General features: G+C 41.6%; 1 protein-coding gene across 4 annotated transcripts in view; it reads right to left on the reverse strand.

The window, feature by feature from the left end:
- USP33 (ubiquitin specific peptidase 33) overlaps positions 1–27578 on the reverse strand; it is a 64084-nt gene that overhangs the window by 23321 nt on the left and 13185 nt on the right. For all 4 annotated transcript variants that reach the window (XM_060232054.1, XM_060232052.1, XM_060232053.1 and 1 more), the window contains exons 4-11: positions 24803–24865; positions 15162–15314; positions 13273–13375; positions 11916–11985; positions 11336–11449; positions 9259–9337; positions 7683–8085; positions 5507–5647 (exon numbers count right to left, since the gene is read on the reverse strand). In XM_060232054.1, coding sequence (XP_060088037.1) covers positions 5507–5647; positions 7683–8085; positions 9259–9337; positions 11336–11449; positions 11916–11985; positions 13273–13375; positions 15162–15314; positions 24803–24865 — 1126 coding nt within the window. The remainder of the gene's footprint in view (positions 1–5506; positions 5648–7682; positions 8086–9258; positions 9338–11335; positions 11450–11915; positions 11986–13272; positions 13376–15161; positions 15315–24802; positions 24866–27578) is intronic.

The raw sequence follows: 27578 nt of genomic DNA on the forward strand, positions 1-27578 counted from the left end.
GAAAGGTGAGATACAAAGTAAATAAATAATAAATATAGCTGAATATGGGAGGTAGATACAAAATTAGTTGGTGAATGGCTGAAAAGGACAGGATGAGATAGGGGAAGGGGAGAAGTTATGGGAGTTGACAGCAGGGAGGGAAGGGAAAGAGGAAATAGTATGGGGAAGGGGTAACATGGGAAAGCAAAGTGTCACCCCACAAGTCCTTGAAGGTTCCCTACCATGCAAGTGGGCCACACCAGTGGCTGGCACCACACAATTGGGTCACAATTTTTCTAGGGAGAGGCTGCTGGGGAATGGTGTGGAAAGTTTAAGAAAGAGGAGCAGATAAAGGTAGGTTGTCTGTTGGGTGTGAAGGAGATAGGGTTACAAACTCAGGTTAGGAAATACCTGGAGATTTGGGAGGTGGAGCCTGGGGATGGTGAGGTTTCAGAAGGGGAGAGATCTCAGAAGAGTATAATGCTATAGATTCCACCCTCCAAAACAGCCATTTCTTCCTTGGGAACTAAGGTTGCTAACCTTCAGATGGGGGCTATAGATCACCCAGAATTACAACATCTCCAGATTACATCCCTAAAGAGCAAGCAGGATTAAGATCTCATCATAGTTGTGAAGACCAAGTTCTCGGTTTAACAACTTTCATTGAGGCTGGATATCAAAAGTGTCTTAAGACATCAACAGTTTTTGTTGATCTGACTGCCATTTGTGACACAGTTTGGAGGGATGTTCTACTGTATAAATTTTTACAAGTTCCCCCCTGCAGAACATTATTTTGACTCCTAAATAACATACTGAGTGATAGAACTTTCCAAGTAATTTTTGGTCAGTCAATCAGCAAGCAGATGGAATCTGAAAAACTGTCTACCCCAGGGCTCAGTCCTCATTTCACTTCTTTTCAATCTATAAATCTCAGATGTTCTTGAGATGATATCCAGGAAATTTGCTTATGCTGATGACATGGTGATTGCAGTAAGGCACAAATCAATTGAAAGGACTGAGGAAATAGTGTCTAGGGACCTTGAAATTTTGGCTGACTGCTACCATAAATGGAGGCTTATCCCAAGTCCAGGAAAAACAGAATGCACCTGTTTCCATCTCAATAACAATCTTGCCAACTGTGAATTGAATGTCTACTTTAATGGCACAAGACTTACAATCATATATCTAAATACCTTGGCATTACACTGGACAGGACCTCAAGCTGTAAACAACATCTTAGCAATATAGCAGTGAAAATATGCATGCAAAACACCATTCTCCAAAAACTGTATGGTACAACTTGGGTTGCAACAGCTAGAACACTTAGGGTGTGTTTACACTACACTAAATGCGTTTTGCAACTGGATTTTTGCTGTTCTTACACAGTAAAAATCCAGTTGCAAAATGCATTATTTAATGTGTGAATGCACCCTTAGATGCTCAGTTTTGAGGTTGGTGTATAGTACTGTGGAATATAGTGCTTCCATGTGGCTCAACAGCTGTCATGTCCACAAACAATGTCCAAATCAATACAACAACCAGCATATTTATTAAACCCACTCTGACCTATTGATCACCCATGTATCACATTGGTTTCCCCCCCACCTCTGAAGACAAGATGCTCTTCTTCATGAATGCAGAAAGATCATCAAAAACGGAGAGTTGCCCATCCACAAAGACATGTCTGGCACAGGCCTATCCAGACTAAGATCGACACCAGGCAATAAGATATGTGCATATCCTGCAAGCACAAAATTTCAATCTAGGGAATGAATGGTTGCAAACATGGATGCAATCAGTTCTACCCAATATCCATAACCAGATAACAGCAGGAGGATTTGACTTGTCACATAAAGTATGGTAGACTGCTAATATAATATGAACAGGCTTTGGTAGTTGTGCAGACCTGTTTGGTGTAGTGGTTAAGTGCATGGACTCTTATATTGGAGAACCGGGTTTGATTCCCCACTTCTCCACTTGCAGCTGCTGGAATCACCTTGGGTCAGCCATAGCTCTCACAAGAGTTGTCCTTGAAAGGGCAGCTTCTGTGAGAGATCTCTCATTTCCACCCACATCACAGGGTGTTTGCTGTTGTGGAAGAAGATCAGGGAGATTGTAAACTGCTTTGAAACTCTGATTCAGAGAGAAGGGCAGGGTATAAATCTATGGCAGGGGTGGCCAACAGTAGCTCTCCAGATGTTTTTTGCCCACAACTCCCATCAGCCCCAGCCAGCATGGCCAATGGCTGGGGCTGATGGGAGTCGTCGGCAAAAAACATCTGGAGAGCTACCATTGGCCACCCCTGATCTATGGTCTTCTTTTTCTTCTTCTGTTGTTTAAATGAGGCAAAATACCAGGACCCAAATGCAATTGTAGTGAAGCCTGTAACAGGAATGTGAGTGTAGTGCTTCTCAGGGTGATGTGACAGAGCTCTTTGAGCTCTCCTCAGCTGCGACTGAGTGGATTGAAAATTTAGATACTAGTATTTAGGGGGACTGCCCAATCAGTCTGCGTTCCCGTTGTATCAACTTGGTCACATATTTTATATTATTATATACTTCCTGTGTGTAACTCTGCCATACAATAAATAAATAATAAATCCAGATGACAGATCAATTCCACTGGAGAAAACAACCGCTTGGGAGGGTGGATTCTATGGCATTATATCCTGCAGATGTCACTTCCCTCCCCAAACCTCACATCCCAAGGCTCTGTCCCCAAATCTCCAAGAACTTCTCAACCTGAAGGTGGCACATCTAAGGAGAGAAGGAAGCAAGAAAAGGCAAGAGTCCGTGGGAGCTTTCAGGAACCGGAATGAGAAAACAGTGGAGAAGGGGGAAATGAAATGCCTCCTGCAAGTCCTTGTGGGCTCCTGTTTGTTTTAAACAGGCCTCATTTTAGGCAGGAGCTCACAGGAGGGGAGCTCCAGAACCTCCAAATTTTATTGTGCTCTTTCTCCCCCCCCCCCCCAAAAAAAAACTTGCTTCTGGGCTCCATTGTTCAAACCCCCTGTGAGAACTCTGCTGAACTCTAAGATTTGACAAACTCTCTAATATTTCCCCCCACATAAACTGGGAAAATAACCGAAACATATAAAACAGACAGATGGAAATCATCATGCCATTGTGGCCTCACAGGAGAAAGTAATTTAAAAAGTATGATGGGAGAAAGGTTTTATTATGACAATGATAATTCAAGAAGCATTTTAAGGGAGATGCTGAGCTGATATAATTTAGTACATCTTCCTGTATTATCAGGGGTGTGTGGCATATGCAAATGTGCTAATGAGCACCAGCACCTTTTTCCCTGCAAAATGACCTCTGGTTTTAAATATATTCCCCTCTCTCCTTCTAGATACCCAAACACTAATTTTAAGAACAAACTATAATTTGCTATGATTGTGCAGTATCACACAGTGGACCAACAATTACAATTTCACTATACTACAAAACCTTGTTTACTTTAATAGAGCCAGGCAAGGGCTGTTTAAAAGCTTAACCATACAGGGCTATCCTCCAGATTCAGATTTTGAAGATGACAAACTATTAGAAAAATTTGAAAATGACTTGCTCAGTGGAAGAAAAAAGTATTAAAATTGACAAATTAAAACCTTCTCAGAAAATAACAAAGTATTTAATACCACAAAGACAAAGATGCCAAAATGATGCAATTCCCAATTGCCATGCTGTGAATAAACAAAAGCTATAGTGCGCGCTAGTGTTTGATCTCCAGGTATTTGTATGTGCACCCTTGTTCTACTTTGTTATTGTCTTCGTTTGAATTTTTTTTTTAAATGGCAATATACAAAAGCATCAATTTAACATCAAGGGTACATACACAGAACTCCTGATGCTCAATACATCGAATGTCAAGGTCTTTTCCTGGTATTTCCTTAAAGATGCATGGCCTTTAGTATGTTAAATCCAAGGAAAGAGATTTCCTTCCAATTACAGATAAAATATATTTTCTCAAGATGCAAAGAAAGAATTGGTGGAGGATGGCCCCAAGAAGGCCCAAAACAAAGGAGAGCTCACTTCAAGCATGCATAAAGTGTTGAGGAACAAAGCTACCACAAAAATGTTTCAGGTTTAGAAGGTTCCAATCAAGGTTTCTATACACACTTGATATCCTAATTATGTGATGCACAAAGGCCATTAAAAAGAATTAGCATCTACCAAGACTGAGAAAAATACTGGAGATTAGTCAGCAGACTAGAGACAGAAAAGCATGCTGCATTTGCACACTAACAGCATCTTCCAGCTAAGAAATTAATGTCTTGGATCCCACAAAGGACTTCTGCAAATATAAGACTGAGTGACTTTTGCTGACTTCTCCCTGCATGTTGTTACTTCCACCCAGGAGCAGCATTTCAAGGCAGCAAATAGGAGTGGCTCTACAGAAGGAAATATCTTCTTGCTGCTGAAATGATCTGTGGGATTCAAGCCTCATTCTATACATGGCTATTTAGGCAGAACACCATCAATCATGCAGTCCTAAGTCCCTGTTTCTTATCTTGGCACATGTACAGTTTTCAAGGGATATTATCTCAAACTGTACAAATTCTTCTTTGACTAGTAGTTCTGCAGAGTTGGGAATAATACTATTTGAAAACTGACACTTTTAGAAAGTAGTATTTACCCATATTTTGCCATACATTTTATTTGGGTTTTTCCTGTCAGTAGCAAGACTCCTCTCCCTTTCTCTCACAGAGTGAAACTCCTCTCTTAGCAGAAAGGTGGGCAGGACAGTCATAATTTACAAAAAGCCTTGCAGTCATTGCCTTACTTGAAAAATCTCTATAAGGCAAGAGGACAACAATTTTCACCATTTCTTTAATATGTTTACATTTTAAAATTTACACTAGTGGAAAATTTTAGATACATCACCTCACCAATACTGTAAACAGAAATAAATCCTCTAAAGGGAAAGCAAGGACACGCCTTTTAATGAAAGTAGTTTACAGCATAAGATTAGCCGGAAAATAATAAATGAGCATCATTTAAGATTACCTTATAAAGTTTTCCAGGGTCTTAAAGTGTACATACCAGCAAAAATGCAAAATAGATTTTCTAGCACTCTTTAAGAAGCAGTTCCTGAGAATCTGATCCTAAAGATTTCTTTTAAATTTTTTATCCCTTTTGAAGAATAGAGCTTGATATTTCTTCAGCTTATAAAGAAAAGCTGTACTTAAATAAACCACAACATCTTCACCAACAAAACCAAACCCAAAGAGTCTTGAATTCTTAGAGAGTTCAGGTACTGGTTTTGTATTCTATCTGAAGTGTACACCCCTAGTCTGATGTGAATATGCTACACAATTGGCATGCATATACTGTGAGGAAGGAGGGGCTGAAGACCTGTTTGGGTCCACTTATGTTATGGCTGCTCAGTTACCATTCAATAAGTTTCTCACTATGCCAGCATGAAAAGGCTAAGGGAGAAATCAACAAATTAAATGTTTAGTTTTAAATCAATTATTACGAACATGCAGAATAAGCAATGATGAAAAAGTAAAACTAGGGAATACCTTTTTTGTGTGAGGATACCAGACCAGACCAGAAAGAACCTGATTTGGGAAGGCTGGTTGATAAACGTGCATTCCCCATATCTTTGGATGGCAAACTTTGTGGCAAAGACACATCATTCATATGGACTTCATTGATGTAGTCTGTGAAACACACACACACACGCAGTTATCACCTCTGTAAACAGCATAATGGCTTATATTTTAGACAAATCAGACTACTATTAATGAAAATAAAGGACTCTAGAAATTTCAACACTACCTGCTAATTTGTTTTAACTTGCTAATGATCAGGGAGGAGAAACTGTATCACAATCATTACGCTGTATCTTTAAGGAATCTTGAGATTGCATCTTGAGATGGGTTTTATAAATTAGTGTTCTGTTTAGCAGGTTGAGAAATTACCATACCAGATAGTAACAATTGTAAGCATATTGGATAGAAATGATTACTAGCATCAGCATGTAAACTGCTCGAGACTTTCTGTAAGGCAGGGGTGGGGAACCTTTTTTCTGCCAAGGGCCATATGGATATTTATAACATCATTCGCGGGCCATACAAAATTATCAATTTTAAAAACAGTGCTCCACTGAGGAAGAATGATTCAGGCCAGCAAAATGAATGCAAATAATGGTTTTTCTATTTGAAGTCATGTGAAGAGAGCCTAATCCAGCACACACACACACACACACAGCTTGCCGCCCTAGGCAAATGCATAGGTCCAGGGCTTTTTTGTAGGAAAAGCCCAGCAGGAACTCAGTAGCATATTAGACCACATCCCCTAATATTAGCATATTAGGTCACACCATTTGGGATAATCAAGTGCAAATTAAACTGGTAGATGACTTCCACCCCTCCCCAATCCCTGCCATCCCTCCTTTCATGCGGAAACTGCAGCTGCTCCCAGCAGACCTTTAAAAGCACCCACATACCCCTGCAGCAATCCTTTACAATGCCCACCACAAAGGCTCCACAGAGAGAGAGAGAGGAAGGAAGGAAGGGAGAAAAAGGGTAGAAAGAGAAACAAAGGGAAATAAAGAAATGGGGGGAAGTAAGGGAAATGAAATGCAGGGAAGAAAGGGTAATAAAGATAAACAAAGGGGGGGGGAGAAATGGAAAGAAAGAAAGGGGAGAAGGGAAACAAAGAAACGTGGGGAAGAAATGGAAAGAAAGAGAAATAAAGAAACGAGGGGGAAACTTACCTGAACTGTGACAGTAACTTTTCCAGGCCCTGCAGCAATTCTGGCTGGCCAATCAGACCCCAGGAAGGCTGCTGCACAGTACATCTGGGCCCAGTGATCCCTCCTGGGCCCTGGGGAGGCTGCTGCACAGCACGGCTGGGCCCCACGATCCTCGCTGGCCAGCCAAGCCCCAGGAAGGCTGCCACATGGCTCGGTTTGGCCCAGCAATCCCTGAGGGCCACATCAAGCAATCCTGAGGGCCATATACGGCCCTCGGGACAGAGGTTCCCCACTCCTGCTGTAAGGTATGCTTCCACTCTGCTTATGATAATAATTCCCCATGGTGTTATGCTAAATATTTCATGTATGGTTTATTATTTATATTTATGTACAGTTCGTAGAAGCCTTTGTGAAATGTGGGATCAAGTACTACCGCATCACGTTCTTTTTACTGTGCCTTGCTGTATGGAAGAAAAATGTTTTGTTCTCCGTGGACAACTTTACCAATGGAACTACTGCCTACACCTCTTTCCTAAAATGTTTGGACATTAAATTGTTTCAGAGTGACTTTGGGTGTGGGTTTGTGGTCTCCTTATGTATTATTCTCTGAATTTGTACTGCAACAAACTCTTTTGATAATTATTCAAATACTTTATGTGCATTATTGCCTGGTTTTTGCGGAGGTTTTTCTGACCCTTTTCCCTGCCCCACCTGGGGATTGGCATCTCTACTCACGAATTGCTGAACTTCCAACTTCAAAGTAACACACAGCAACCAAAGGCTCAAGTTTACCTTTCCTATGCAAATGACCTCTGAAAAGATTGTGCAACCAAGGGAGGGTCTAGGCTGCTTTCACAGCGACTGGGAGCAGCCATGTTGTTTTGCCTGCTCCCCAGCCCCCATTCAACCTTAAAGAGACAGACACACCATCCCAAGAGGAAACTATCCACTGCTTGAGATCAGTATCACAGAGCTTTTATTAAGAAAAGGATAATCACCTGAATGTTTGCTGTGAATTTGCACCTTGACAGTTTCCTGGTTATGCAAAAATTCAGTTGTTTCAAAGAAACTATTAATATCTTTTTCTATGTCTTCCATGGAACTTGCTCTGTTCATATTGGTGCAGAAGGACTTCTCTTTCTGGTAGTCTTTACACACATTTTCATCATCCTGAATTAGCATAGCATCTTCTGCATGATCCTCTGTAACGGATTTTGACCACGTCTCATTTCCCCCCTTTTCAGTATTACTACATGACTGAAAATCTACATCACAGTGGCTTTTGGCTTCTTCCATGCTCTCTTCTGCATTCACTAGGTTAGTATCCTCTGCTTCCATAACAGGTTCCTTTAGCTCTTCATGGAGCAAATCCATTAAACAACGCAAAAATTCCTGTGCATCCTAAAATTTAAAAAACAAGCAGGTCTTTACTTTATTCAGATGAAAGCTTGTGTAACTCCTTTTATAAATTTCTGTTCTCCAATATCTAACCCAAGAACTAGCTCATGAAATAGGGGAAAAATAAAAGGAAGATTAACAGCAGATCACTCTGAAATTGACAACTCCTGTTTAAGTGTTAATACGTCAGCTGTGAGTTTTTCTTAAACAAACTTTGTTCTTGTTGACTTTTTAAAAAGAAAAGCCATCTTGTGATTGTCAGTTTACCTCAGTTATTAATTCAGGCTTAGGTGGTTTATGTACAGGCCTAAATCCTATCTCCTTGAGCTGTTTTTCTCTTCTTGATTTCCTGCTGTGAACTACAGTGCAGTAAGGTAGAAGGGAAACTATATTTGTGATAGAGGGGAAAATCCTGTGCGGCAGTGTGTGTCCCCCAGGATATCTGTCATATCACCCTCTTGCAACCGGAAGCAGCACATCTTTGGCTATGATTGCAAGCTTACAGTTAAGAGCTACCTGGGGCCACAAGTGCTTGTCATGCGAAACAGGAAATGCTTCTCTAGGTTCTCAAGCCATCCCTAACTGCTGCAATGCTGTGTTGTTGCTGAAACATGTACCATGGCAGCAAGACAAATGTAAGCACAGAAGGCCTTAAGTGACAACTATCTCATGTTTAAGCATGTCATCTGTACCTAAAGCCTTACTGGGCTGGCAACAAGTTGGCACTTTTAAAAATAATGCATGTTATTAATGCAAGCTAAAACTGCCCTAAATCAGTCATTCTGGTATACAGAGTACCAGTAGTAGTATTATCAAGCACTAAGCACAAAACTTCTTCCCATTACTAATATCGTTATAAGAAACAAAACTAATGAGTTGCTAGTTCCTTTTCTTGGGTTTTAATCAAATTTATTGTCTTAAGAGCTTTCCATTATACTCCAGAAGTCTATATGGTGGGCACAATAAACTGCTTTATGGGGGGGGGGGGGAGAAAAAGGTTGGCAGTACACCCAGTAAACTTAAGATTCCTATGTATTTAACAGCATGGGCATTACCCATTCATTTGCAGCATATGTTTTAACCTTTAATATGTTCAGCTCTCTAAATCTTACAACTGTATGCTACAAAATCATTTGCCACAGTTGTATGCATAAAGAAAACTATAAGAAAGCTTACCTGTTGTGAGTATCCACGAAAGGTTGGATTAACTGTTTTAATTCCTTGGAACAAATTTGTGGGGATGACGGCTCCAGGCCTGGAAGAAAAAACTTTTTCTTTAGTAAACCTGCAACTTCTGAGAATTTTTCAGTCTTAACTTTATTCATGTGGGCAATGCAAAAAATAACAATTCCACAACATCTTTATATTGGACTCTGGATACAAAAGTTTACTTCTCTATTATGTCTAATAAAAGTGGGATGCAAAGTTACATCAATATGGCAACTTGACAGGAACATTTATTCATTAGTTCCCCCACTCCACACCCCAAAGATAGTAAGTCAATGGGCACTGAATGCCACAGCGAATAAGGAAATTAGCAGGTATCCTCCTCCTGCAAAGGAAACCTTAGTTCTTGAAACATTATGACATTCAGTGGAATGGGAAGGAGAATGATTCCAACAAATTCCCTCTCTTCACTGCAACTCTTTAGTGCTGTATGTTATTGTGTCACAGAGGCATTTTAACAAGCTCAGAAAGCTGCTTGAGCTACAAGGAAATACAGTGAAAAATAAAATTACTTTTGTCAATCTGCTATAGAACTTGGATCCAATCCACTGTTCTTATTTGTATGATTCTGGGAATTGGCCAGTTGGCTATATTGCTAGACTAGTACTGTGTCTCAATATCCTTTTCATGCATCAGTAGCACACACTTGCCATACTCCAGTGAGCCTAGTCTGCATCTTACAGCTGTGTAAATATACACTAAAAATAATGCATCGCTTCCGGCATTTTTGTTGCTACAGACTTTGCTATCTTCAAGTTAACCTATACCAAAGAAAAAAACCCAGAAGTATCCTGCTCTGTTTGTGTTTCCAAATGTATCTGTCAAGTCACAACTGAAAACAGAAGACTTGGACCTCTGTTTGATCCAGCAAGACATGTCCTGTTTGCTCAAGTTTTCAACTGTGTATAAATCAGGTCTTACTGGATTTGCCTTTCAACTGAAAAGTCTTCAAAGCCAGTTAGCATAGTTAGTAAAAATAAAGTTACTAAAAACAGGTCCCAGACATGGTCATCACCCATCTAATATCTGAACCACCAAGGGTGATCTTGTGAAGCAGACTAGTCTGTAACACTGAAAGGCTTAGCATTAACATACAAAGTAACCTAATGCTATTATGAGAGGTTCATTTCTTAAGTGTAATCCACATTCTGATAAACAAAATTATTTGCCATCAAAACTAACCCATTTCAAATTGCAGCCATTTTTCATTAGCATGGTCATATTTGTATGAATATGCTAACTGCTTAAAATATCCAGCCTTCAACTTACATACGTCATGAAAATTAAGCAGCTGTTACAAGCAATGTTCCCTCTAAGCTGCAAAGTCTTGTGAGCAAAAATTCTACTTTGTGAGCTATAGGTATTAAAGTTGTGAGCTGCTGCATACATTAGCTTGCTCTGGGGACATCCTTCCTGAGCTAAGACAAAAATGTGTGAGCTGGAGCCTAAAAATCTGTGAGCAAGCTCATGCTAACTCAGCTTAGAGGGAACACTGGTTACAAGATGAGTGTCCATCATAAAATGCCTTGAGTTAATTGCTTATGCCATGGTACATGAATAAGCCAGGAAGGAGTAACAGATAAGCTCACGTGATCCCTTATCCGCTCATGTGCTATGAATGAAGTAGTTATCCCCTGGTTTTCAGTAGACCAGCAATGCTTAAAATGCTTGTGCTTGTCTAACAAAGGAAGATTGTCAATAAGAAAGAAACACATTTACAGAACAAGCTCAGTTAGTTTACAGTGCCAAAAGAAAAGATCCCATGATTAAGCCTCCAGGCTCTTTCTGGGGATAACCCAATTTCATCCTAAGCTTCTTGGAGGAAGGATGGAAAAGAAATAATATTCATGCCTGTTCATGTAGTGCCAAAGCCATGCCTACAGCTGTATTCAGATATTACGCCAGTATTAAGCTGACCATATCCAGGATCCCAGCTTCTTGTCTGGTACTCCTCTATATTTCTTCCTCCCTACCTACTCACATGGAAAGCAGTAAAGAATATCCAATAACTTAATTGACACTATACCTGCTTTTATGCCACAGTTCTGTCATCAGCTTGTAGTAACTTTTGCAAATGGCTGGTTTCTTATCAGTCCGAGCTAAACTTCCACAGTCAAGGAAAAACTGTGTTAACTGTGGACTGGTAATAAGGAAGAAAAAGACCATTAGTATTTTAAAGTAGCACTAAGGGGTCAATATCCCCAACCTTTATTATAGATTGATTCAGATGGGTAGCCACATTGGTCTGAAGCAGCAGAACTAAGTTGGAGTCATCAGAAGTGTGTATGCACATGAAATAAAGCTTATACCCAGAATTAAGCTGGACTCAAACTTGGTTCTTTATTATAGATTGTAACTCTGTTGCTTGTAAAGCAAATTCACTAATAATAAAAGGCATTAAAGCCTCCCTGGTGGGAGCGATAGGGTCATGCCTTCTTTTGGCAGGGCAATGTAATCTAAATGTTTTTGCAGAAACATTAATTTAATATGCTTTCAGTAACAGGTTGGGGCTGTAAGAACTTACAATCAGTGTACACTCATAACTTCCTGCAGGTTTCATAGAGGCAAGACTATCCAAAGGTACAGAAAGAATTGTTTTCTCTTACCAATTTGAAAGAGCTTGCAAAGCAGCATTCATATAACAAGTATTCCCAATGTTTTTCAAACCTGTCAGACCTGCACAGAAGAAAAACCACTAAGCAAACTAAAGTTTAACAAAGACAAAAGATATGAATAGCTCCTCATAAAGTTAGAAACATTCCATCTTGTTATATCAGCAAAACTTCTCAAGCTCTCTTGTTGAGTTTCAAAAATCAAATTGAGAATTGTCCTGGAGCAAATGAAGGGGCTAAAAAGCAGCCTGTGTTTAGGATCAATTAAAGGCGTGGGAAAGCAAAGAAAGAGATAAAGGGGAAAAAAGGAAGAATAAAACTTGTTAATAAAACAAGGTGCTATAAGATTTTTATTTATTTTTAGTGCAACACTAACCCAACTACCACTAGACACACAAAAATGCCAAAGCTCCCTCATACTATAGCAAAAGCTATCCAGGAAAGTTTACCTTCTAAGAGTCTGCATATCTCATATTTGCAAGGCACATATAAAAAACATCTGCCAACCTTTTTGTGGGTAAAATAGGCAGACTTCAGTCCTTTTACAAATCTCCCCATTCTCTGAAGAGATTGCCCCCTGCCCACTGAAGTCTGATGCAGCCCCCCCCCCCCCCCACAAAGCCTCTGAAAAGCAGGGAACTCTCAGAAATAGTAGGTGATACAGTGCAGGAGGCTACAGCAATGAGAAACAGAAATTGTTCCCTACCCACTCCTGTGAGAACTTTTGCTACTTCTGCACAGACAAGTATAGCAGCTACAGAAAGAATGGAAATGATTATTCAGTATAAACTGACAGAATACCCAATGTAGAGACTACAGAGACTTATATAGAGATCATACCGAGGGCTTACTTGCTAAACCACACAATAAAACCATGTCTCTTAATTCACAATTTAGATACATGACTTAAACAACTTCCTTACAGGCATTGTCTGGTAAAGTATTAAATCCACTGTTAATATGTTGGGGAATGGCAGCCCAAAAGCATTATAGACTGTACAAGGTGGGGAGAAGGGAGGGCTACAACTGTTCCAGAACAGTATTACTCTGAACTGCAGGAATACTCAACAGAGACTTATTAATGATCATGAATATTATTAAAACATTTTAATTAGTGGGCTGGATTTTCTAACTCTCTCTCTAATACAGCCATCTTAAGACACATGTATTTATCTATACATGGACAATTATTTTTAATATCAACCTGAAAACAGAACTTTAATTTACAAGGGATGGAATTAAATTGCTTTAAAATAATTACTGTTATGGAATTCAAACAAAAACAGCAGATGCATATATGGAAGCGGTAATTTGGAGCAGATATCAGTATTCAAGAAAATTTTTCTGTTACCTCTTGCCTTGAATTCATCTTCTTCGTCTTCCTGTACATCTAGGTCATCAAATGTTGCAATCAGAGGAATTTTCAGCGTTGGGATACTAGGAAGCCTAATATCCTTTAGGAAAGGTAAAATATAAAAAGCATTTTTTCAAATATTTCCTTCATTTGTATACAGGTTCAAAAACTTACATATCCCCAAGGCCTTGATCCCATGAACCACAAAGCAGAAAGCACAGATGGTCCAGGGTTGCCCTGCCCTGCACTCCCCCAGAGCCATTTCTGATTCTGGGAAAGTCTGTGCTTGGGGTTGAGGGACTTAGGTTTACAGGTGGCAGTAGTGAAAAGGAATGAGAACAGGGAACTTTGTCACCCTCGGAGCTTCAAACGGTAAGGATAGGAGGGACGGAGGGGGGAGAAAAGAACTTGGCGAGCTTGATTAAAGCCTTGGGCAGGCTAGCAGAACATTCGACACCCCTGGATTAGATACTTCCATGAAAGAAAAATACCAGTGTAATAAAAACAAATACCAATGTAATAAAGACGAGCAGAAACACTCTTACTGATAACATCCTAAAAACTAAAAAAGTGATAAACTAGAAGTAGTCTGTCAGAATACTTTATAACCTGTCTTCAGTAGCCTTGTAAATAACATTTCATACTTTATTTCTCTTATTACCTATATAACTTTTCAGATCATTTATTTATGCTTTTTCATTAAAGCCTTATATTGTGTTTTGCTTGTGCTGTAAATTTTGTGAATTTGTAGTACTTACATGTAATTTTATTAAGATATTTTATTTGCAATGACATTCTTCTATAGTTCGAAGCAGGGCTTTTTTTGAACCGAAATGCACCAGAATGGCATTCCAGCTGGACTGCCCTGCGTCCTGGCTGCAGAAGGCAGCCATGTTCTCCTGGACCTGCAGTCACACCCTGAAAAAAAGTTAGAGGCATGGCTGCAGCCTCAGGAAAATTGTCTTCAAGCCCCGAAGTTTTAGAGAAGGTGGGGCTTGTTTGCAGGAGTGACCCTTGCTGTACAAGCACACATGGTTGGAGTGTTCATGTGTGTGCAGTCCTTGATTCCTTCCCTGAGGTTGACCTCTTTGGGCTTGCTCACTGCCACTTGTGAAAGAGCTCTTCAGAGGTAAGAAGAGCAGGGGTATCAATTCAGCCTCTTCTTGTCTGTTAAAGCTCCAGGGCAGCTTTCCCTGCCCAGCCTTCACGACAGTGTGTGTGTCCATGTGATTGTAAAAGGGCAACGTTTGGTGATGGAGGAGGTCAGGGAGGTCACACAGGTCTGCTTCTTTCCCTTGCAAGGCAGCCTCAGAGAGAGAGAGATTGATTGATTCCATGAGTAAGTGCAAGTTTTGGGGTGGAGGCAAGCCATGTGGGTCCCCTTCCTTCCCTTGAAAGGCTGCCCAGTGTTCTACTGAGCTTTCCCGGCCAGTCTTGGAGGGAGGGGGAATCTGTGTGTGAGAAAGAGAAACAGCTTCTGTGAGTGGGTGTGAGGTCTGGGAGTGGAGGAAGTTGGGGAAGCCATATGGGTCCCCTTCCTTCCCCCTGCAAGGCAGCCCCATGCTCTTCTGATAGCCACTTTGGGGTCAAGAAGCTATTTTTCTCCAGGCCAATTCGGCCAGAGATCCTGGAGGTTTTTTCCCCATCTTCTGGGCATGGAACAGGGGTTATTGGGGGGCATGGGGGAACTTGAGAATTTCCTGTATTGTGCAGGGGGTTGGACTAGATGACCCTGGAGGTACCTTCTACCTATATGATTCTGTGATTCTGTTCCTGAAAGGGACTCTTCTTATAATAAGGGCTCTTCTTATAAAAATAAAAAGGATAACTGATCTATGATGTTCTGAACTGATGTTCAATGCCAGGTAGACAGTTTGCTTAATTACCTGAATGATGTGTTCAGGATCTTGATGAGATAGCCGTACAGTTTGTAATGATGAATGAGATCTCAGTTTTCTGTCTAAAAACACTTCTTTGCTACATGCATAACACCAAATACGTAATGTGGTAAGATTAACTGTCAGGCAATGCTTTGTATCCTAGAAAACAAAGTTAATGAATTTCAGATCTTGAAAAAAACCCCAAATTTCTCAATCAATGTAAATGGATTCATGCAACAGTTAACTGTTAACTCCACTTCTTGTAACAAAATCTAAAGCCACCGGCTCCAAAGATTAGTATTTTATTTAATTATATAAGAACAGTTTGAAGAAGCGGTTTTAAGTTTTTATTTTGAACTACAGGCAACAACGGTACTATGGTCCATAACACTTATCCTAAATACTTATCCTTTTACTTCCTTTCTGTGACGGAAAGCAATGGGTTAAGCATAAGCTGAAGACGCACAGGGCTGCGTCAGGTGACCTGAGGGTGGGGGCAAAGGGCTCTGAGCTCTCAGGGAGGGAAAAAAGTTGGTTTAGTGAGAGAAACTGCTGAGGCAGGAGTTCAGTCAGGTGGAGTCTGACAGAGTGGAGGCCTGTCAGAGAAGTCTGTCAGTGGGGACCTGACAGAGACTGAGAGGGTCAGTTAGTGCCGGCCAGAAGGGCTAAGAGGGCAGTTGATCCTGTGAAGAAGCTGGAGACGGAGACGGGGAAGTCTTCCAGAGACTGCCAGCTGGACAAAACCAGCCAAGAGGGCTGTGTGTGTGTGAGTCAGTTAAGACCAGAATGGTCACAGACACCGGGAAACTACTCTAAAGATCTAGTGAGGAGGCTGAGGGAGTGGATGTGGGTCTGAGACACCAAGAAGGGCTGAGAGGAGAGACTCCAGTCGAGGGGTGAGACTAGACACATCAATCCCAAGAGGCCAGACCTTGGCTAGAGGTGGAGAGTGAGTTAAAGGGAACGGTGAACTGTGTAACTGTGAAAGATCCAAGAAAGTAAAAGTGACTGTAAGCTTGAAACAACAGAACAAACGTATAAGCCTGTGTAAATATCTCCCATATCCCCAGTTTAAGACTTTTTGTTACAATAAATCTGTGGTTTAAGTTAAAGTTCTCGTGAGCCTATATATTTTGTGGGAAGAATAAACAAAGCTGCTGGGGTCCCATCAACAGAACAAGTAAAAATACCCCGAAGAGACGAAAATATAGAGATCCAGTGAGGCCGTGAGGTGGGCGCTGCTATAATTGGTGGCATACGGCTCTTTTAGCCACAGCCTTAAGCCAAATCAGAGAGAAGAGGTGAGGGAGCTCGCTGCAGTCCAAAAAGTTTTTTATTTTATTTTAAGCTGGATTGCTAGAAGATATGGGTCCCAATACTTATCCTAAATTCAGCATCAAGAAATATTTGATGGGTGGGGAAAGTAACTCAATCCCCATCTACAGAGATCTCTAGATGCTGGTAAAACACAGCAAATATATTTATTTATTTTATTCTATTTTTAGCCTGCCCTTCCCTTAGAACAGGCTCAGGGTGGGTTACATCATAAAAGACAATCAACAGTTAAAACCAATTAAAACATATAAAATCTAAAATTACAAAATAACAATAGAGACTAAAATGGCAAATTCTGTCTCACAAACATGGCCTATTTTCCAGGTCCGGCAGGTCCTACAGCACTGAGATGGAATGAAAGGAGGCAGGCCAATAACAAGTGACATCCACTGCCTCAGCTGAAAGCTTGGAGAAAGAGCTGTTTTACAGGCCCTGCAGAATTAAAGTAAATCCCACAGGGCCCGGATCACCAGGGGGAGGCTCATTCCACCTTGATGAAGCTAGATGGACATCTCTGGGACCGGGTATCACCAAAAGGTGTTGGGTCGCTGATTGTAAAGACCTACAAGACTCAAACAGGGAGAGGCGGTCCCAAAGGTATGCTTCTCCTGGTTATATAGGACTTTAAAGGTAAGTACCAGCATCTTAACTGGATCCGGTACTCAACAGGTAGCCAGTGCAGTTCATGCAGCACAGGATGGATCCGTGCCCATACAGGCAACGACGTCAACATTTGTGCAGCAGTGTTCTGCACCCGCTTGAGTTTCTGGGGCAGGGTCAAGCGCAGCCCCTTGCAGAGAGAGTTACAATAATGTAATCTGGAAGTGATCATTGGAGTACTTGAGACCACTGCATATGCAACAGGTCCCAAACACAAATGCAGGAGACAGTAAGAGAACGAGACAAGCCTAAACACTGCATGTGCAATGAATCTAGTTCTGCTACAGAATTCATACTACATATTTATTCCATTCATATCCTACCTTTCTGAGGGAAAAAAAAATCAGACAATATGAAATACAATAAACAGTACAATGGGACTAGGATTACAGAAATGGAAAAAAAGCAAAAACCTGTCTAAAGCAAGATATACCATAAACAAGGAAGAAAATAGATAAACAAAGTAAAAAGACAACGGGTAAAAGAAGAAGGGACCCTGGAGGTCCCTTTCAACTATATGATTCTATGAAAACAAGATGATACATGCAATAAACACTGCAATAGACTACAATCTTATTTCCTTAGGAAAGCATCCTCCTGAGCTGTTCTATTATACTACAGTTTGTTATTTAAATTTAAAACATTTGTCTGCTGCCTTTCCATACAACTAGTGTATCCAATATGGCAAACATCAAAACATCAACATTAACATTGTATTTAAATTACAAATATGTATAGACATTTAAACAGTTCAATAAAACATGCAAACCCACAAACATATGAAATACCATGACCATGGAGGGTCAATAACAGTTAGTGGAGGAACACTGCAAAGAACAAAAACATTTTCACCCACTGATGGAAGAAATAGACAAAGGCAAACAAATCTCCCTGTTAGCTCTCATCTATGTCAAAACTGCCTCCAGGCACCTGTTCATGGTTTTCACAGCCTCCCTGGAATCTGCCGGAAGGGCACGATAGAGATGAATGTCCATATATAGCAGGAAACACAACCTAAATCTCCAAATGACTTCCTTCCAGTGACTTTATGTAGATGTTAAAAATCTTAGGGGACAAGATTGCACCTTGTAGCCTTACAGGCCAGAGGCCAAGCAGCAGTTTCCCAGCACCAGTCTGAAACTTACTTTCAAGGTAAAATCAAAACCACTACACAACAGTGCCTCTGAGATTCAACACTGAAAGGAGATCCAAAAAGATGATACCATAATTGATGGTTTCAAAGTTTCTGAGAAGCCCAGGAGAATTAACAGCTCTCACTCTCCCTATCCCTCTCCAACTACAGGTCATCCAGCAGGGATGACCAAGGCTATTTCAATGCCCAATACCAAACCTGAAGCCAGACTGGAATGGATCCAAACAATTCTCTTCATTCAGGAATTTTAAATCCTTTATAAAAACGTTGTCCTGAAAATTTCTGTTTACACATTCTGCAAAATGATAGAATGGCTTCTGAAGCATAATGATCTATTTCATATTGTGGGGGCGGCATTCAGCACTCAAGGAATGTCTGTATCCAGCAGCACAATATTTAAGCAAGCACACCGGGTAGATGGATATCTCGCATCCTTCAAGTGGATTAACACAGAACTCTAATTATTTCAGATAGTCCATGCTTCTGTTTGAACACCTGTATGTATATGTTTGAACATCAGTATAGAAGACAGAAACAGGATACAGGAGAATCTTGACAGGCTGTAAAACTGGGCTAAAACCAATAAAATGAATTAAAACAGGGATAAATGTAAAGTTCTGTGTTTAGGTAGGAAAAATCCAATGCATAGTTATAGGATGGGGGAGACTTGTCTTAGCAGTAGTATGTGGAAAAAGGATCTAGGGGTCTTAGTGGACCATACGCTGAACATGAGTCAACAGTGTGATGCGGTGGCTAAAAAGGCAAATGCAATTTTGGGCTATATGAACAGAAGTATATTGTTCAGATCACGTGAATTGATGGTATCGCTTTACTCTGCTCTGGTAAGACCTCACCTGGAGTATTGTGTTCAGTTTTGGGCACCACATTTTAAAGATATAAACAAGCTGGAACAGGTTCAGAGCAAGGCGACAAAGATGGTGAGGGGTCTAGAGACCAAGTCCTATGAAGAAAGGTTGAAGGAGCTGGAGATGAGGCGGCTGAGAAGTGATATGATCACCATCTTCAAGTACTTGAAGGGCTGTCATATAGACGATGGTGTGGAATTGTTTTCTGTGGCTCCAGAAGGTAGGACCAGAACCAACAGGTTGAAATTAAATCAAAAGACTTTCTGGGTCAATATTAGGAAGACCTTCCTGACTGTTAGAGCAGTTCCTCAGTAGAACTGGCTTTCTCAGAAGGTGGTGGACTCTCCTTCCTTGGAGGTTTTTAAACAGAGGCTAGATGGCCATCTGACAGCAATGAGGATCCTGTGAATATAGGGGGAGGTATTTGTGAGCCCTGTGGTGCAGAGTGGTAAAGCTGAAGTATGGCAGTCCTAAGTTCTGCTCACGACCTGAGTTCGATCCAGCGGAAGCTGGGTTCAGGTAGCCGGCTCCAGGTTGACTCAGGCTTCCATCCTTCCAAGGTCGGTAAAGTGAGTACCCAGCTTGCTGGGGGTAAAGTGTAGATGACTGGGGAAGGCAATGGCAAACCACCCCGTTAAAAAGTCTGCCGTGAAAATGTCGTGATGCGACGTCACCCCAAAGTTGAAAATGACTGGTGCTTACACAGGAGGCGACCTTTACCTTTATTTGTGAGTTTCCTGCATTGTGCAGGGGGTTGGACTAGATGACCCTAGAGGTCCCTTCCAACACTGATTCTGTGACACTAAAGCATGCTATATACAGCTGGCTATGGCACCCTACTAGGACTGCCAAATCTGTGTTGGAAAATACCTGGAGACTTTGGGGTTAAATCTGAAAGAGGGTGGGGTTTGGGGAAATGAGGAGCCTCAGTGTGGTACAATGCCATAGAGTCCACCCTACAAGCAGCCATTTTCCACAGGGAACTGTAATACACTGTCTTTCAGTTTGCAAAAATATATATTACAAGAATTGTGTATAATGCATAATAAACAATACAATGATAAAGGCCAGCGGTGCTAGGACCTTTTAAAGTAACAGAAACCCCAAAGGGGCCAGAAACCCCTGTCCCAAATGAATAGATATAAGTCCAAACTTGGAAATAGTCCAATTGAAATTCACAAAATGGGTGCTCATGAGGAATGTAGCTTCAACGTAGCTGTTTTCTGAAAAAGACGTATCTCTAGATTTTGATGACGTTTCAATTCTTTCTTCAGTTTAACGGCTCAGTTATTTATGAACCTCATTCTACATTCTATAGTCACAGCATCAAGCTTTTCATTTCAGTGTGAACGAGAGCCCAATGTTCACAATGAAATGAGAAGCTTGATGCTGTGACTATAGAATGCAGAACGGGGTTCCTAAATAATTGAGCCATTAAACTGAAGAAAGAATTGAAACGTCATCAAAACAGAGATACGTCTTTTTAAGAAAACGGCTGCGTTGAAGCTACGTTCCTCATGAGCACCCACTTTGTGAATTTCAGTTGGACTATTTCCAAGTTTGGACTTATATCTATTCATTTCTGGCCCCTTTGGGGTTTCTGTTACTTTAAAAGGTCCTAGCACTACCGACCTTTATCATTATTGTATTGTTTATTATGCATTATACACAATTCTTGTAATACATATTTTTGTACACTGAAAGACAGTGTATTACTTGGTGGTTTTGATCAGTCTACTAATTACATCAAGTGCCCTTCAAACAGCACATTTTCTCCAGGGAAACTGCTCTCCCATCAGCTGGAGATCAGCTGTAAAAGCGGGAAATCCCCAGGCCCCACCTGGAGGCTAACAATCCTCCACCCCACCCACTAATAGGTGGAATTCACTGGAATTCAAGCATTACTGTGCTCAGCAAGAATGTATGCAACCTATTCTGTGAGAGATATGCAAGAAAACAGTATATGTGATTAGAGCCAAGCACTATCTGCTCACATGATATTGCTTAGCAAACCTCTACTGTTGGAATCCCAATCCATATGCTAAGAGGTTGTAGAATGCACTGTAGAATAGCAGCACTGTAGAGCAGCAATTCTTTCAACAGCTAAAATGCTTAATCAGCGGCAGATGAAACAAACACACAATTTTTCCAAGACCCTGTTATAGTGCTTCTTACTGGAAAAGGAGGGAAAACCACCACCATAGTCTAGGCCTCTGGTCAATTTATGTTTCTTTTTAAGGGAGGGAAAGGAAAAATAAGAGGCAGAATTACTGTAACAGAGTCTCAATATAATTGGGTTTTGCATGGAGTGTCTGACAAAAAAGAGAATGAGCGCAAACTACTCCCATCACTCACAGACGATACCGTATCTTCTGAACATATGAACCAAGGCTCACACACTCCCACATCCAATTCCAAACTTAGTCTCAGAGCGCAGATCAAAAACTCTACACAATAAGGCCAGGTACAGAAAGGGAGAAATTTTTCTACAGACCTGAGGAAATCCCTGCAAAAAAATCTAAAGTGGTTTAACTTCACTACCACCCAGAAAAATGGAAAAAGTTCAAAAAATATACAAATGATCTCATGACACTACAGCAATCCTGCCAGAAAATGCATCCAACACACTTATAGCACAATCCAGAGGGGGAGGGGGGTGAAAGTCTTTTGGGAGCAGACGAGCCGCTACGTGGGCGCAGGAAGGGTTTGCGCTGACATACAACCGGCACCACCACAGTGGAGGGAGTTACGTGAGCAGGGGGGCCCGCCCAAGCGCAAACCAAAAACAAAGGTCGCCTCCGCCAATGCGGAAGCTCACAAACCCCTTAGGGAGCGGTGTAATTGCCTCACCAATCCCCTCGCGCCTCGGCTTGGCGAACAGCCCCCCTCCTAGAAATACTTCCACTCTGCCTCGCACAACTCAGTTGTTAGAGACAGGTTCACGTGGCGGGAAGCTCTGCCGGTGAGCTCCCTGCCATACAGATTTAAGAGTGAGGGACAGGCAGGCACGTTGGTGACGGGTTTTGCAACGCACGGTTGCTTTGACAGTATCTTTGACTTGTGAGGGGGAGAGAGAGGTCTCTCCCCTGGGGCTAACTGCTCTTGTTTCTAGGTCTTCATAGGTTCCAGGTTCCCGGAGGCTCTGCATGCGAGGACTGTCGTCCATGGCTGGATAAGTTCCACTGTCCCCGCCCCCCCGTCCTCCCCCTCGACCGCTCGGTATGTGAGCGTCTCTGGCACTTGAACCCGGCAGTGGGCTCCAGCAGGGGGCATTTGCTGAGCCCACTCCTCTGTTCTGCTGCCTGCTCCCTTCCCTTGGTCTGCCCTCTGCCGCATTCCCAACCCCTCAAAGGGCACAGGTGTGTGTGTGTGTGTGGCAGCTGCCCTAATGCGGGGAGGTGGGTCAGAGACTGTCCCTTTAAGAAAGCGCCAGGCTGAAATGCAGCCTGCTCTTCCAGCAGCCGCCCCTGCAGGTGCTCTTGATCTCTGTCTACGTTTTGCAGGTGGGACTGCAACACAGAGGCTTCCACATGTGTTGCTCCACTGCCTCCCCACTCCCTCAGCTGCTTCTGCCTGCCGCTCGGAATGCAGCCCCATCCACAACGAGATTGCCCAGCACACTCCAGAGAGACTGTTGTACTCTCTTCCGGAAAAATAAAGTCTGAGCTGTGCCCTCTGTTGTCTCTCCTGCTTGGCATCTGCTGCACGTTTCTGGGGCAACCCCCCCCCGTCAATGGCCTCTTCGAGGGAATGCCTGGGAGGGTGGGCAGACTTGGTTCTTCGGGAGGGAATGGGCTATGAGCTGCCACACTGCCCCCCCACATGGCTAGACAGGGGAGCGGGGGTACCACTCCTCAGCCTGCCTGGGCTGACTGCCTACCCGACCACACAGGGCTGTTGTGCGCTGGGCACTTTGGGGGGGCAGGCGCTGAAGTGGAAGCATGCCCAGCCACTTGCACTCTGAGTTCTGCGGCCCTTGAGGGAGGTGTTCCTTGCACATAGCAGGGGGCGACAGCAGGGCAACACCGGGGGGGGGGCTCCAGGGGGTGTCTTTCGGACTTGGTCTGGCCGCTCCCAGACACACATTCCAGTCGCTGTCTAAGACAGCGAACTCCTGCACTTGGCACTTCCTGCTTGTCCGCGCATGCCTCTGCCCGCCTGGCTGCCATTGGCAGAGTCTCTGACAGTGGGAGGGAGTGGGAGGATTGATGGCCTCTCAGGCATGAGCTTTCCGCCCCCTTGCCCGGTCACGTGCAATGGGCTGGCCAATCCCGTGGTCCCGCATGAGCCTGCGCCTCCCCCACCCCTGCCTCGGCAGCGGGCCAATGGCATGCGCCTGGGCAGAATCACCATGGCGACAGGTTCTCTCTCGCTCGTCAGGCCGCTCTTCCCCCCTCCAAGCGTGGCGTAATGTCTCCCCTTTGGAAGTTAACGAGCAGTGCCATAGATCCGCCCACGCCCAAGCGGCTGGCCACCATGTATGTCCAGATTGGACTGTTATTGCTCCAAATCTCCTCATCAGCTGATTGGTGGTGGCAAAAGCTTGGATGTGAATGCGTATCTGGCTCACCCCAAACATTCCATCTGTACGTTGCTACTCACACAGCAAGGGTCAAAGGACTACTAAGTGAGAGGAAAACAAGCTTATCTCCTCTGAGTCCTCACAGCTCCCCTGTCAGTGGATATAAATGACCAAGAATACATAAGCAAAGCATATTGTTCTTTGCTCAGATGCATGACATTCAAAAATGTCTCTTTCTATATTGCCTATGCTTCAGCTCTTACAGTAGAAGAGTGAAAAAATGTATTTAATTACGTGCCTCTGCATTAAACATTCTGTACTTTTAATTTTTTTTTATTATTTTAACAAAATTAACATATAAAGCAAAACTATAATTAATACAATACTAGGAAACAAATCTACAATGAAAAACAATTCTATAATTATGACATATTAGATAAAATCTATATTAAAAATAAATTACTGTCTGATACAATGGGTTGTTTGGAATTATATTTTTTGAGCTAAGTATTCAAGTACTGGAATCCAAACTTTAACTACTTTTGCTTCATAATTTTTTGGGGACAGATTTGAACTCAAATATGAAAGTTCTGACAGAATAAAATAATCCCATAGTTTTTGTAACCATATGTTTATAGAAGGTGGTTTGCTATCAAGCCATTTCGTTGCAATTATATTTCTTGCTATCAATAGTCTGTACTAAATAAATGTGCTGTATTATCTTCAACTCTTTATTACAACTTCAGGAATTACACAGTTTTGCTTCTATCACCCCCAACACAGTGGTTTCAGGTACCATTTTCAGCAATAAACTGAATACTTTAAATCCACAACACTAGCACACTATCATTTAGCTTCAACAGAATTACTATTGCATCATGATTTTTCATATTTGCAGAGCTACTGTTAATGAGCAGTAATCACTGATCTTATATACATGAACAGCTAGTCATTCTAAATTAGAAGTTACATCTTCCTTTTCTATCATTCATTCATATTTATGTCACCAAGAAAAAAGTAATCAGATAAGATTCAGTACACCAGGAAAGCTTCACAAGTGAAGATAGTTAGCTGAACAAATGTTAAGAATTAACAGTTTGCATGTACATACCTGAGAATGTATGGTGCTGTGATCTATATGAGACTCCCCACAACCAACATATGAGCATCTATTCTGTCAAACAAAATAGAATAATTATAAAGCAAATACAAATCAAAATAAGAGACAAACCTCAACCCACAGCAAGATCCATTCCACGCAATGAGAAATCTATACTCTTTGATTAAAGGCAGAGATGGGAAGAGAGTCAAAGGCAGCTTGTGAGGCAGCGCAGGAAGTATCTGTTGAAGTATTCCAGAACAATATTATGTATAATGAAATATACTAGATCAAGACTATGAGGTTCAGAATAGAGATGTGAAGGTTTGGGGTGAGGACAACAACAAAACATTTTTTCTTCCCAAAGGTATGTTTAAATGTGACTGAATCTGGTCAATATTAATATGCTGCAATACACATATTGAAGAATTCAGAATTTTTGACATTATGAAGTTTAACTTAATCCAACTATGTTGTATGAGATGGTTTCTGTTCAAATAATACGCTCTTGTTTTCCATAAACAGTTGCTTTTAATTTTCAACATCCCTCCCCCACCCAATTACAGATGTCAAAAACTAAGATATACATGTTAAGGTGCCATAGCATGCAGCTGTTTGTAGCTCCTCTCACTAGTATTGGGTATATTCATAATTTTGCTTGTAGAAAGTTAAGGCAAAACTATAAATACGCTATTAAGGTAGTAAATAAGTTTAGGTTTGCATATATTACATTTTGGCGTCAAGTCACAGCTGACTTATGGTGATCCTGTACGGTTTTCAAGCCAAGAAACATTCAGAGGTGGTTTGCCATTGCCTGCCTCCATATAATGACCCTGATATTCCTTGGGGGTCTCCCATCCAAATATTAGGCAGCGCCATCTTGCTAAGCTTCTAAGTTCTGATGACATAAGGTTAGCCTGAGCTCTCCAGGTCAAGGCATATTACACACTTATCCAATTCAAAAACAAAACAGACTTTCATCTCTAGTTTAAAATACAGCTGTTACTGGTACATCTTATTAAGAATTTGATTCATTAGATTTGTATCCCACTCTCCCTGTGTCAAGGATCAGAATGCATTTCACCAGTGCTGAAAGAACTTCAGTACCAACCAACATGTATCTAAGAATAATTCAAAGGGCTGGTTCTTATCTTCAAAATCCAAAACAAACTCCTGCAGCCTTTTACTGACAGAACCAAGCTAAGCTGTAGGGTTGCCAAGTCCAACTCAGAAAATATCTAGGGACTTTGGAGGTGAAGCCAGGAGACTTTCCCATTTCCCCCTCCCCCCCAAAAAGAAATACAACAATCCCCTGAATGCAGTCTTTGTTTCCTTGTCCCCCAACAGCTGACTGCACTTCCACTAAATGAGAGTGAACGCACACACAACTCTCTCTCACAAAGCAACCAAATAAATAGTTTGCAAGCACACACTTCTGTGATTTCATTGGGGCAATTTACTCACCAGGACTGCTGAATGTAACCATCTGCTGTATTTCAACCAACTTCTTAAATGAAAATGAAAGCAGAGCAGCTCCAAACAAACAGAGGTGCTCTGCTCGCTTCTCTTCTTTTTACACTCACCAGGAAGACGCAGGAGCTTTCAGCAAATTGGGGAAAGGCTTTCTTTCTCTCCTCTGTGAAGCAGAGCCTCAATCCTCAGCCAATGGAATGCAACAAACTTTAATTAATGGTTTGATGGGCCATAGATTGATGAAGCACAGTCCCAACCAATCAGGGTGCTCCATTTTGCTACCATGAAAGTATAACACACACACACACACACACCAATGTGCAAGCCAATTCAACTACTCTAGTTGGGAAAAAAGGATAGAATTTCATTTCAATAAACTGGTACAATCTACGAGATGTTGAAGTCACTGGAAAATTTTCAGTTTATATGAACAGCATAATGCATTCTTATAAACTTATTTTAATTCACCGCTAGATATCTTTTAATGAGACTTGCATAAACTGCCATGCCAAAAGCTGCTAAAAACACAATCCAGAGCTGCAAATGTTTCACATACCAGAACCACTGACCTCAAAGCACTGCACCATAACTGGTGCAGAACTGCAGCCTAGCAGAGCTATTTCATTCAGATGAATGAAGTTCCACACCAACTGTTGTTTTAGCCTGCGACCAAAACAAAGTGTTTTAGCACCTAGAATGCTAATTTCCTGCAGTGTAAACTTTTGAGAGTCAAGGCCCACTTACATCATATACCTGCAAGTGCTGAAAAATTATTTTTATTCAGAATGCTCTGTATTTTATTTTGTAAATTGAGTGAGGCCTTTAAAACCATAGCTGGTGCAACTTTTCTTAACACAACTCCCCCTCTTAAAAAAAAAAATCAGTACCTCTTATCAGATCACAAAAGCTATGAATGGTTGGCCCTGGTTAGGATTTGGATGGGAGACCACAAAGGAAATCCAGGGTCACTACACACAGGCAGGCAATAGCAAACCACCTCTGAATGGCTCTCACCTTGAAAACCCTATGAAATCACCATAAGTCAGCTGTGACTTGACAGCATTTTCCACCACCGACAGGCAATAAACTATGCAATTCCTTTGTACCAAATGCTCCTGATTAAAACATACTCTGGACTAAAGATCGTGTCGCATTTACTAAGTACGTGTACTCACTGATGCATTTGTGAGCTGTTTTACCCATTGCTCCCATTTCATTTCTTTTGAGTGTATTCTCCCTAACAAGGCTTTTATAAAACAGTGGCATTTTGCAAAAGTATAACAGTAATCCTGCGAAGATTATATTTGAAAAACAG

Source organism: Heteronotia binoei, chromosome 2, assembly GCF_032191835.1.
Source record: "Heteronotia binoei isolate CCM8104 ecotype False Entrance Well chromosome 2, APGP_CSIRO_Hbin_v1, whole genome shotgun sequence".
Classification (NCBI taxonomy): domain Eukaryota; kingdom Metazoa; phylum Chordata; class Lepidosauria; order Squamata; family Gekkonidae; genus Heteronotia; species Heteronotia binoei.